The sequence below is a fragment of the Lontra canadensis genome, unplaced genomic scaffold, assembly GCF_010015895.1.
Source record: "Lontra canadensis isolate GAN:19392208 unplaced genomic scaffold, GSC_riverotter_1.0 scaffold3, whole genome shotgun sequence".
NCBI classification, from domain to species: Eukaryota; Metazoa; Chordata; class Mammalia; order Carnivora; family Mustelidae; genus Lontra; species Lontra canadensis.
The window spans coordinates 31,766,152-31,778,097 of NW_022630997.1; the positions used below are offsets into that span (position 1 = coordinate 31,766,152).

General features: G+C 58.7%; 1 protein-coding gene across 1 annotated transcript; it reads right to left on the minus strand.

The window, feature by feature from the left end:
* Positions 1-917: 917 nt before the first annotated feature.
* Positions 918-11,539, minus strand: OPN4 (opsin 4). The gene is made up of 11 exons (XM_032877924.1): positions 11,411-11,539; positions 10,898-10,912; positions 9,828-9,958; positions 8,254-8,387; positions 7,723-7,926; positions 6,928-7,099; positions 6,311-6,475; positions 5,303-5,410; positions 4,204-4,384; positions 2,901-3,044; positions 918-956 (listed from the first exon to the last, which is right to left on the minus strand). Exons 1-11 carry the CDS (start codon positions 11,537-11,539, stop codon positions 918-920), a joined length of 1,422 nt encoding a protein of 473 aa, XP_032733815.1.
* Positions 11,540-11,946: the final 407 nt, after the last annotated feature.

The window sequence follows — 11,946 nt, forward strand, 5'->3', positions numbered from 1 at the left end:
TGGAGACCAGAAGCCAGCCAGAAAGCAGCTGGCCCCCCAGAGGATGGGCATGAAGTGTTTCCTGATAACAGCAGCCTATTGGGGAGTGGGGACAGGGGCAAGCCCAGTGTCTGTCCCTCCTCCACCCTGCCCTTCGAAGTTTGAGATGGAGGCTTCAGGAGTGAGAGAGGCCAGGTGGGGGACAGAGGGAGGGGAGAAAGAGAGGCCACTGTGGGCATCAGAGGTCAGGCCCTGGGTCTCTCCTCCATCACCACACTCATAGGTAAAGACCATGCTTATCTGAGGAGAACTTCTCTGCTTTTTATTTTCCTATACACTGTCAGAGCCATAGGGCCCCGGGATGGACTTAGACAAACCACAGGTACAGAGTGCACACGCCTGTGCATGGTGCATGCAGACATGTCCCTATAGGAGAGTGTGGGCCATGGCAGACAGAGCACTCAGGAAGCAGGCGCGTGGCAGAACAGGCAAATGATGGCTTCCTGTGCAGGAAGGTCTGTGCTTGGCTTCCAAGGCGGGCTGCAGGGATGCCGAGCTGGCCTGCCCGTGTCAGTGAAAGGCCCAGCCTGGATGCCGAGGCAGCTCACAGTTAGCCAGCGTGTCCCACGGAGCTGTCGCCATTGTCATTGCCTGGACAATCACAGCACACAGCATTTGAGGAGAGGCGGACGACTGCGGGAAGCAGGAGGGCCTGGGCTCCTGCACTTCAGGCTGAGCCCGGGGTACAGGCTGTTGAGATGAGAGCACTTGGCAGGGCAGGAGTTTGGTGGTGCTGGGGCAGTGAATCCAGCACGGCACAGGTGACAGGGCCACTTCAAAGCCTGCAGGCTCCTGGGGGTAATCCTGGGTCTGTGTGTATGAGGGGGAGGTGAAGGGGCTGGATGTGTCCCAGAAGAAAAGGGGAGCCAATGGGCGCCCTACATCCTGGGGTTCGGGCTGGGGAGCAGCCCCTTGGTCTGAAAGCAAACAGCACACATCTGTTTAGCCCACAGAGCGTCCCCCTGGGAGCAGTCTCCCAATGAGCCACCACGTATAGGGTCACCGATCGGTGAAGAGTGGTGAAGGGAGTTTGCCTAGAGGGGCTAGGTGGTGTCCTGACTGGGGGATGGTCCTTCCCTGAGACCACAGGCCATATGGCCTGGAGGATGGAGGGCCATGCCTAAGGCCACTGATAGGACGTCCCCCTGGGATGTCTCCCAAGCTCTCTGACTCCTGCAGTTGGGCAGGACTCAGCTCCCCTCGCCCCCAATTCCTCCACTCCTCCTGGGGCCCCAGCATTCCCTCTCTCTCTGCTGCCTTCAATGCCCCATTTCTTGCCCATCCTACAGCATCAGCTTCCTCTGGGCTTTTCCCTGCCACCTCATCCCTTTCAACCTCTGCTTCCCCAGCCACTGCAGAGAAGCCCTACCACCCCGCGAGGCTGACCGAGCCACCACAGGGCCCCAGCTCAGTTCTCCCTCTGAGGGCTCCCTGTTCCCCAGGCTCAGGGCTAGACACCTGATTGGGCCTCCCACAGTTCTGACCACCTCCTGCCCTTCTTTTCTTCTCTTCTGTCCCCACCACCAGTTCCCAGAGTCCCTTTGGCTGTTCCCTGGTCACAGAGCAACATTGTGTTCCCAGACACCCCAAGCTCCACCCCCCAGACCTCCCCTGCTGCATTCACACAGGGCATCCCCTCTGCCTGGACGACTCAGCATGACCCCCTCCCTGCCTGGCAATCCTTGCTTCACCTCCACCTTCCCTGGAGAGCTCTCGGGGACTTGCCTCTTCTTTCAGCACCCTGTGTCATGGCAGTGCTTATCACACGTGTTAGGTGACTGCTGATGTGCTGTCCCTCTCCACCCTGTGCCCTCCAGGACAGCACACTGTCTTTCATCACGCACCGCCCCCAAGTCCGAGGGGCACTTCCCATCTCTGTCCTGGCCTCTGTGGCCGTGCACAGTGCCCAGGCTCAGGACTGGGGAGTGAGTCCTTCCTGAGGCCGGAGCCGGTGTTCCCCAGGAGAGGCAGGGGCTCCACAGTTGGAGGGAGAAGCCCAGGTCCCCCCCTGTCTGGGATGCCGAGGGAACAGCCTTGGGGAAGTAAGGCAGGACATGGTCTTGGGCTCGTGGGGAAGCCCAAGAGAGCCCAGGAGCTGGGGGTTGTTGTACGGGTGTGAATGGAGGGGTTGGGTGGGGAGCTGTCTGCTGAGAGGGGAGGGGGAAGGGTAGCCTCGGGGCCTGTGCACATGGCATTTCCAGCGTTCCAGAATATGGCCTTCTCTAATCACCATCGACATTCCGTTCCATAGGCACTTGGGCTGACAGCTGGCCTTCTTTTAATAGCCACAAGTATTCTGGGTGACATCCTAATCATTCACTGTGAGCACATACACAGCTCGCAGCACCCCCCGCCAGGTAAGTCCAGCCTCCGATCACGCAGAGACGTACACACCAGCCACCCTTTGTCACAGGCAGCTTAGAACAGACCTGTTGAGACACTCGGTTCTGTGCCCTGCGGTGTCACAGTGACAGAGAACATGTGTAGGGCACATGGTCACACACAGGCACAAGTTACACTTCACTGTACACACACATTCTGTCCGGCTGTACACACTTACACATGCTGCACGTTTCCCACAGCACCGCAAGGCCCCTGCTGCCGGCCATGGATGTACAAAGTTAGGGTCCCACCATCCCACAGACACTCTCAGGTGCGGTCCAGACTCACTCGGGCCTGCTTAGAACATCGTGGAGTCCCAGAGATCCCCAGGCACCCCAAACAGGACAGGGGACATCTCGGTGGGGAAGGAGTGATTCCCAGAGGGCGCTGGACCTGCCCACAAAAATAGCTCCCCTTTTTTGGCCACTTGCCCATTGTCCCCACCCCTGTATGAATTGGCAGGGGCCCGGCCCAATCACCTTCCCAGAAGTCTCCACTTCCTGCCCCCCGGGCCTGAGAGGGGCCTTGGTTTCCATGTCCTCCAGGCCCTGACTGCAGGGGAAGCGTGCGTTCACTTGCTGGGCAGCCTCCCACATGGCTGCTGCCTCTGTGTCGATCCAGCCCTGGGAAAGTTGGGACAGTTACAGTGAAGGGAGGGGGACCTTCCCTAAGCCCCGCTCCTGCCCTCATCCCCAGCAAAGACTGTCTCCATCCTCTGCATAGGTGTTCACTACAGGGAGGTCCACAGCCCTGGAGGCTTGCTGGTCACAAAATCCCTGCCATCTGTGAGCGCCTGTGGCAGATGTGTGAGTGTGGGCCTTCTTAAGCATGTGGGATGGTCTGTCTTTACGAGGGTCCAGACCTTTGTTGACAGATAATATTCACTCCTTTGATATCATTCACTATGTGTGGTCAGGGAAGGGACCTCTGACATCTCCCCCTTAGCCCCTCAACCGAGGCTCTCCAGGGATGGAAGCAGTGGGAAGAGGTCAGTGGAGATTCTGGGCAAAGCCAACCATGGGCCCTGTAGTACAATGATGGAGGAGCCCAGGTGTGGCTGAGGACAGGAGGTCACAGCACAGAGAGCTCTCCTGGGGACATTAGGGGGCATCCCAGCCCCAGGCCCCAAAGAGGGGCTGGCAGGCTGGTAGTTCCCAGGGCTAACACCAGCTGTGGGGTCAGCACCCACCCGTGGGCACCCTAGCCAGTCTTGGATGTAGACACAACTGTTTTCCCTTTTAGAGAAGAACACAGAGGCTCAGAGGGGGTGAGTGACCTGCCCGAGGTCACACAGTGAGGCTCCGGTAGAACTGAGGCGTGACTCCAGGTCCTCAGACTCCTGGGCCAGAACTCCTTCTGTTGTATCCTGTGGGCTCCTCAAGGCTCCCAGGAGGAGGGGGCTTAAGGCTAATAACAAAGGACCCTGAGCTAGCTCCTGCCTGGGTCTCAGGAGGCCCATCTACGGCCAGAAATGCCTGTCTTTTCACGGCTCTCAGCTTCTGGAATACTGCCAGCATGGAAGAGAGATGAGCTGGCATTGGAAGATGCGTCAGTCCTGGCCCTGCTACTGGGTGACCTTGGGCCAACCCATTGCCTCTCTGGCCCCAGGGCCCCTGCCTGTCACAGGGGATGGGGCAAAGGAAGGCCCTGGGACAGTCATGGAGGGCTCTTCCTGCCAGCGTCCCAGCTTCCTGAGGGTCCTTGGGTCTCAGAGGCCTGAGGCTGGCCTGGTTGAGGAGAGGAGGGCAAGGTGCCAGCCTTGGGAGACCACTGTATCCTTACCACCTCGCTCTCTGAGCCCAGGGATGCATGGCGCCTCTGTCCGGAGATCCAGCTGAGGTCTGAGGCCTGGCTGCTCAATGTGGAGCGGTGGGTGGAGCGGTAGCTGGCAAAGGGGCCAGTGCGCTGGCCCGACACACCGAGCAGCACCCCCAGGCAGGGAAGGTGCTGGGCAATGGCCATTCTGCAGGAACAGCACATCTGGTTAGGGGGATGAACAGGCAGACACCAGGAGATGGGGGTGGATGGACAGACTGCTGTGGGGCTAATGGGAGTGGACAGAATGTGGGAAATGGGTGGTTCAGACACTGGGGTTATGAGGACAAATGCTGGAGTGATGGGAACGGACAAAAAGACACTGGCAGTCACAAGAGGTGATGAGGAAGGCCAGACAGATGCTGGGTTGAAAGAGACTGACAGGCTCATAGCCTTGAAGGGACAGACAGACACAGGGGCCATGGGCAAGGAGGGTAGCAGGTTCGGCAAGGTGCTTGGTCTCAGCTCTCAAGGGGCTGGCCCAGGCTGCGTCTCTCCCAGTGAGAACCAGGGACAATCCCCAAGGAGCCTCTGAACCTGCCCCTGGCCTCAGCATGGTGACAAGTTACTGACCCCCACCAGGCAGAAGGAGGCACTGAAGGGCCCCTCGCAGGAGAGGCCGGCTGTGCTGGGAATCCCATCAGCAGAGAGCACTCTGGGTCAGAACCACACCTGGACCTCCACCAGGGCCCTTGAACCTCTCCCTACTGTGGTCTCTCCAGGACACTGCTGTCTGGGGGCTTCTCTCTGTAGGGGGTATCACTGCAGATCGGCCATGCCAGCTGCTTTTTGTCCTTGGCTCCCCAAATCCCATAGGCAGAACCGGACACTGTCCAAGGGGCTCTGATGTTCCTCCAAGCTGATCCCCCTGGGAAACTGGAGCAGCAGAGGGGGTCACACCAGCTCCAGACCCCATCCAGTGTCACTGGCTGCTCCCAGCTGCTAGAGGCCCCCACCCAGTGCATATAGGAGAGACAGAAAAGATGGCCAGTCTCTGCTCCCATTCATGGCTTCAGGCCCTCCATGGCCTGGGGACCTGGGGCTGGGTCCTGGAGGAGGGCTGCACCTGTACTTGGGGTGGGTGATGGCATAGATGATGGGGTTGTGGATGGCAGAGGCCTTGGCGATGACAGCAGGCACTGTGTTCATGTAGGGCGTCAGGACATGGGCGTACCTAGGACAGAGAAGCCATGGTTCCCCTGCTAGCTGGCCTTCCCAGAGACTCCACAGCCCGCCTGCCCTCTCAGGAACCTGCTTCCCCTGGGCCAGGCCCTGTGGGCTACAGCCCAGCCTGGCCCAAACTAGCACGGCCAAGCCAGCCTCATGAGAGGGACTGAAATGCAGGGAGAATTCTGACCTGAGGTGAGCGGAAACCTGGGGAGCCGATGAGGGAGGGTTGCTGGAGGAAGATAAGGCAGGCTGGGGGGGTTCTGCCCAGTCCCATGATAGCCCGGAGCCTGTGCTGCAGGCAGGAAGCCCTCCCCACCCCAAGGACCTCTGGGCCTCTGGCCAGCTCCTCCCCCACCCTTACCGGGGACCAGCCCCTTCCTACACAAGCAGGTCTCGGACCCAGACACTTCCCAGGATGAACAACTCTCACTGTCTCAAAGTGCTTCTGAAGTCTGGCCTATGTCCTCGCTGCTGCAGACATCAAGTCCCCAGACTAGCCATGAAGGACTGGCAGGCAGGAGGTGAGCGGCACCCCAGGCCGTGTGCCCACAGCCCCCGTGAAGAGGGAACCAGAATCTCAGGGAGAGTCTTGTGTTCCCGTGGGATCTGGTAGGACCTGGGAGCCCCTGCGGGCCCTCAGATCAAACCCACCATGGCTGAGAGCTCCCCCAGCGTATGTCCCAGTGCCTCCAGGACATGGCAGGGCCATCTCCCTCGGGGAATCTCGCTGCCACTAACACAACCGCAGAGAGAATGAATGAATGGCTGTAAGGCAGGACTTTGGGTGTGAAAATGGCTGGCTTGGGCTTGGGCTTGGGCTGGGGAGGGACAGGCCACCCCAGGGTGCCCTTACCGTTCTCCCACCCCCTCCAGCCCCTGTCCCAGCCCCTTGGGCACTGCTCACCCAGCAAAGGCCGTCAGGGCCACAGTGGAGTAGGGGGCCCAGGAGAGCACAAAGAGAAGGATGACCAGCAGCTCAATCTTGGCCATTTTCCACTCTCTCTGCAGCCGCTGCCGTTGTCGGGGGGACCTGACACCGCCCTCACAGGCCCTGAAAGTCTGGAGAGCCCTAGCGCAGGCGCAAAGTCCAAGTCTGACCCCACTCTGGTGGCAGTGAAGGCCGCGGTCATGGATGCTGTGGGGGAGGCTCCCTGGACCTGGCCATTCTCTCCAGCGCAGGGAGCCCTGACTCTCAGAGAGTTCTCCATTACATCCAGCCAAAGCACCTCCCTGTGGTTCGGCCTGTGGGGTCTTCCCTACCCGCAGACCTCCCCATTAAGCCTAAAGGCCCCTCCTCAGAAGCCCCTGTCTCTTGAGACTTTTCTAGGCGCCCAGGTTGTGCTGGTCTCTGAGCACCTCACCCTCTAAGCACATGGGCTCAGCTTTTCTTTGCCCATCTAGAGCTGGGAATCTCCTGGGGAGGGGAAGGCGCAGCGTGAGGCTGGGGACAGGGTCGGGTCGTCCTGGCTGAGGGGCGTGGCCACCCTCCCATCTAGCCCCTCCTCCGAGCCCAGCTCTTACCGGCCTGTCTCCCGGATGGCCCTGAAGATGAAGATGTAGGAGTAGATGATGACCAGCAGGGGGAGGAAGAACACGAAGCAGAAGAGCAGCATGGTGTAGGCTCGGACTGACGGCGTGAAGCTCATGTAGTCCCAGGAGCAGGAGGTCAGCAGCCCCTCGGGTACGTAGGCGCCTGGGAGTCAGGAGTCGATGCTCAGCCTTCGGGGCAGCCTGCTTCAGGCTCCTCATCCAGCAGGGGCTTTGGATGTGGGGTCCAGGCTCCCAGAACACTGCTCCCCACTCCAGCCCTGCCCACTGCCTTGAGGAAGCTGGAGCGTGTGGAGGGAGCTTTCCCAGCCAGTTCTAGCCAGCAGAGCCCACTGCTGCCCATTTTTACCAGGCTGGAACAGAGACCCGACCGTATCCCCCAGTCTTACTCTTCCAGATTTGGGCCAGGTTTGTTGTCCTGCCACAGAAAGGTGGGTGCCTGGCTGCTAACCCTTCCACCTGCTCAAGCACACACTCCAAGGCCTGCCTCAGCATCAGAAGCCCCTGTCACTTCCCACCAGCCAGGAACCAGTGGTCTCCCCTGGTATTTGGGGGTGGGAGCCTGGGTCATGCTCGGATTGCTGATGGAGCTACCTCGGTTTCCCCTGCTGCTAGTCATGCCCCCTGAATGAGTATCCACCTGCCTTGAGGCTTAAGCACTCCCTTGGCCCCTCTTGCCAACTGACGAATGCAAGTCTATCTACCTGCCCCTTAAACTTGCCCCACCCAGCTTATCCTCCTCTCTCCCAATTCCCCCAGTCTACTTACTCCAGCCAAAGAAGGGTGGCAGGCTCCAGGCCAGGGCATAGAGCCAGACGCCCACCAGGACAAGTGCTGCCCGCCTCTTGGACACCACCCCAATGGCGGCCAGTGGGTGCGTGATCACCAGGTAGCGGTCCAGAGCGATGGCCATCAGGGTAATCATGGAGGTGATGCCGAAGACAGCCCCACAGAAGGCATAGAACTCGCAGCCTGTGGGCACAGCTCCCTGACCTCAGGCCATGGCGGGAGCCCATGAGGTACCCCAGCGGAGGGAGGGTCTGGGGATGGCACATATTCAGCTCCTGCCTTCAGCTCTACAGAGAAGCCACCCTGAGCCCCTCTACACCCTGGCTACTTGCCACATCTGGCCCAGAGGCTGAGTCTTGCCTCTTGCTCACTCACGGGGTCAAGGGTGGCCACCCACTCTCTGCCCAGGAAGAGCCAATGACCTCCTCATCCGAGGCCAGCCTCCACTGCGGGCATCCCCTGCCACAACATGCCTCCTCCCTCCAGCAGAAGGGAACCCCGAAGGTCTACCTGCTTCCCCAAAGAGCCACCGCTTATGGAGGCTGCTGACGAAGAAGACGGGGGCCTGGGTGAAGGACATGAAAAAGTCGCTGACCGCAAGGTTGATAATGAACATGTTGGAGGGTGTCCTGAGGCCTCTGGTCCTGCAAAGGGTTGGAAGCTGTCAGGAGGTGCTTCTGCTGGGGAGCTTCCCCGAACTATGCACGCACACGTGCACACATGCACACGGAAACGAGCCACAGGCCACGACTTGTCCTGCTGCCCAGCAACCACCAGCCAGACAGCTCTAGGGCCTGACGGCGTGATCTAAGAATCCCCCCTAGGCAGCAACTCTTGCCTCATCTGGAGAGCGATACAGTCCCTACAGTTCTGTGCAGCCGAAGCTGGCTTTAGGACTCATCTGTTCCCTCCTCTCACCCTCTGGATCCACTCTGCATGACCGGCTCTCTCTCCTTGGTCACACCCCTCATTCCACTGAACCTCTCCCAGCCAGAGTGCCTCCTCCTGCATGCTCAGACGTGCCTTCCCAAGAGCTCCTTCCACCTCTTTCGTCGCCAGCGACCCCTCCTGGTTCCCCTTCTGCCAGAAGCCCTGCAGTCTTCATATTCAGGGTTGGTGCAGGGCAGAGGGACAGACAGGTGTGCCCCACGGGCCAGGCGCTTTCATAAACTCCTCTCCCGTAATCATCCATCTTTGCATCTACCCCTCCCTCTTTTCCAGATGAGAATACTGAGGTTCCCACCCGCAAGGTGGGTTGCTCCAGGTAACAAGACTCAGTAGGTGGCATGGCCAGGATTCAAACACTTATTTGATGGGCACTGCACAGTCTGAACTTGCATAATCCTACACTGACTCCCTGAAATAAATCACAAGTCCATTTGCAGATAAGAAAAATGCACCCACAGGGACGCCTGGGTGGCTCAGTCGGTTAAGCATCTACCTTCGGCTCAAGTCACAATCCCAGAGTCCTGGGATCAAGCTCTTCCTTGGGCTCCTTGCTCAACGGAGAGCTTGCTTCTCCCTCAGCCCCTGACCCCAGCTCATGCTCTCTTTCTCTCTCTCTCTTTCTTAAATAAATAAATTTTAAAAAGAGAGAGAAAAATGGACCCACAGAGAGTAAGTGACTTGCCCAAAGTCAGTTCAGCTAATAGGTAGTAGGGAATTGTCTGTCTTGGCCATTCAGCCCAAGAATGGAGCAGGTGGGGAAAGAAGCTGGGGTGCCCGCCAGGGGCTCTTGCTGAAGGACTCGTGACCCTGTTTCCAGGGGGGCTGCTTATCGAGGCAGAGAGAGGATGCCCACTGGAGCAGGTGGCATGGAGGTGAGCTGAGAGCATGGCAGAATGGGCAAAGGCATGTGAGTCATAGAGACACTTGTCCTACACAGAAGGTGTGTCCTGGACTATTTTTTTGACGCTTCCCTAAGCTAGAAGCTGGAGGCCTGTCCTGAGACCACAGAAGGCTTGGCGGCGGCATCCCTACCCAGGCTTAACAGAGCCCTGCAGAGCTGGCGACAGCATTTCTGCCCCGTCTCTGCATGGCTGGCTGCCCTCAGTGCCCTTGCCCTAGTCTCGCCAATCAGGCACCTGCAGAAGGTATAGATGACCATCAGATTGCCCAGCATCCCTGTGAGCCCCACCAGCAGGATCACTGTGCCCAGGGTGTAGTGGACATGATCTGGAACATCCACCGTTGGGAAGGGGACCCAGGCAGCACCCTGAGCCTCGGCTGCCTGTGGAGAGACAGACAAACAAGAGCATCACATTATCCTTTCATCTGGAATAACCCTGAGAAGGAAGGGTTAAGATTCCCAGGAGGGCTGGTAGGGAAACTGAGGCTCAGAATGGCACCGCCACTTGCCCACACTGCTAGGAAGTGGCTAAACCGGAGAAGAATCTCTGGTCTCTCTGAAGTCAAGCCAGAGCTCCTGAACCATGGCACAGAGGCATGAGGCTCCTAGGATCACCTGTCGGAGGCTGGACAGACAGAGTGACACATGTCTGTCAAGGAGGGACATGGCTGGAGTGAGTCTACCTTTCCACAGAGAAGGCAGAGCCATCCCTTGGTGCTTCCTCTCCCCTGTAGGGGCCCTGACCGAAGCACTCGAAGTGGTTAGCAAGGGTCTTCCAGGCCCTGTAGACTCTGCAGTGGCGGAGCCCCTTTCCCCTGGAGACCCACCCCCTCACCAACCTCAATGAAGATATTGTATTCCCCCACAGTAAAACTGGGGAGTGCTGACCTTATTACCTGGCGTGAGACAGAGGAAAAGAATTCCCCTTTAAAGAAAGCTTGGGGGCACCTGGCTGGCAGGTCGGTTAAGCGTCTGACTGTTGATTTTGGCTCAGATCATGATCTCAGGTTCGTGAGGTTGAGCCCCGAGTCAGGCTCACGCTCATTGGGGGAATCTGCTTGAGATTCTCTTTCCCTCTCTGTCTGCCCTTCCCCCCTCCCCAATAAATAAATACATCTTAAATAAATAAATAAATGTAAAAAAGAATAAAGAAAGCTTAGGTTCCCCCAGGGTCACTGCTGAGTCCAGCACAGAGGGCTTTAAAGAACCCTCTGCCCCAGCTCCTTTCCTGGAAAGGAGGGCAATTTAGTCTCTGTCTTGTCTCCTATAGCTACAGAGCCTTCCCGTCCAATCCAGGATGTAGGCCCACATCCCAGGGTCCTCAGGGTACCCTCCTTCCTCCCCAGTTACCAGTGGTTTCGATAGGGTATGACCCTGGGGCCCTGGCCAGAAGGACAGAGGCACAAGAAGGTACCCACCACGTCACTCTGGGCGGACAATCCAGATGCCTCTGGTGTGCCTTCCTCTCTGGAAGGCTCTATGGGGTGTCCAACCACCCTCAGAGAAGAATGCATGCAACCAAGGGCAGGTCTGGGCCATTGCAGCCCCTTGTCCCTTACAGTTGGCCTTTCCGTTCCTCAGATGCTCTCTCCACAGGGACGGACTTTGCCCATACTCTCCTCTATTGGCCTCTCTGTGGAGGACGGGGGCCTGGGTGTCCAGTCCAGTCCCAGAGGAGTCCAGTAACATGCCCAAGATCCCACAGAGGAGCTCAGGTCTTTTCTCTCTCCCTGTCAAAGCCCCTGGGTGTTCCCTGCAGGGAGGCCTGGGTGGGCGGAGGGAAGGCTCTGTGTGTGCACATGCTGGCCCCCGGCTTACCGTGGCACTGATGGCCAGAGGTTGGCCCAGGCTGGAGGTGCTGCTCCAGGAGCCGTCCCACCTGCTGGGTGAGGCTGGGGTGGCCACGTAGCTGGGCTCCTGAGCTCTGGGCCCTAAAGGAGGGTTCATCCTGAGGCAGGGTAGTCCTTTCTCAAGCTGTCAGGATATTAGCTGTGCCCAGCCTCCCAACCTTCCTCTGTCCTCTGTACCCCTGCCTGGTCTGCGGCCGCCTGTTCCCGCGTCTTGCGTGGACCCAGCTCGGAGCTACTCTTGAAGCTGATGACTGCTGTGTCCAGTGAAGCACAAAGGAACAAGTGTCACAGCTATGGCAACTCACAGCCACGGGCTCTGTCCCCACCTTTAAGTAGCAGAGCTGGGAGTGCACATGCCCAGTTGCTCAGTACTGCGAGCTCCCCCAGATACAGGTCCCTGGGTGTCTGTCCATAGAAGGTCTGATGATGGCGGTGTCCATGTGGGAAAGTGTGTGTGTGTGTGTGTGTGTGTGTGCATGAGTGTGAGAGTGTGTGTCAGTGTGA

Bases quoted from the DNA above. Each gene is read 5' to 3' on its own strand.
- OPN4 (XM_032877924.1), bottom strand. From the start codon at position 11,539: ATGAACCCTCCTTTAGGGCCCAGAGCTCAGGAGCCCAGCTACGTGGCC. The intron at 7,927-8,253 runs GTAGACCTTCGG...CTGTGCCCACAG, and splicing joins GTGGCTCTTTGGGGAAGCAG to GCTGCGAGTTCTATGCCTTC. The intron at 4,385-5,302 runs GTGCAGCCCTCC...CTGTTCCTGCAG, and splicing joins ATCACCCACCCCAAGTACAG to AATGGCCATTGCCCAGCACC.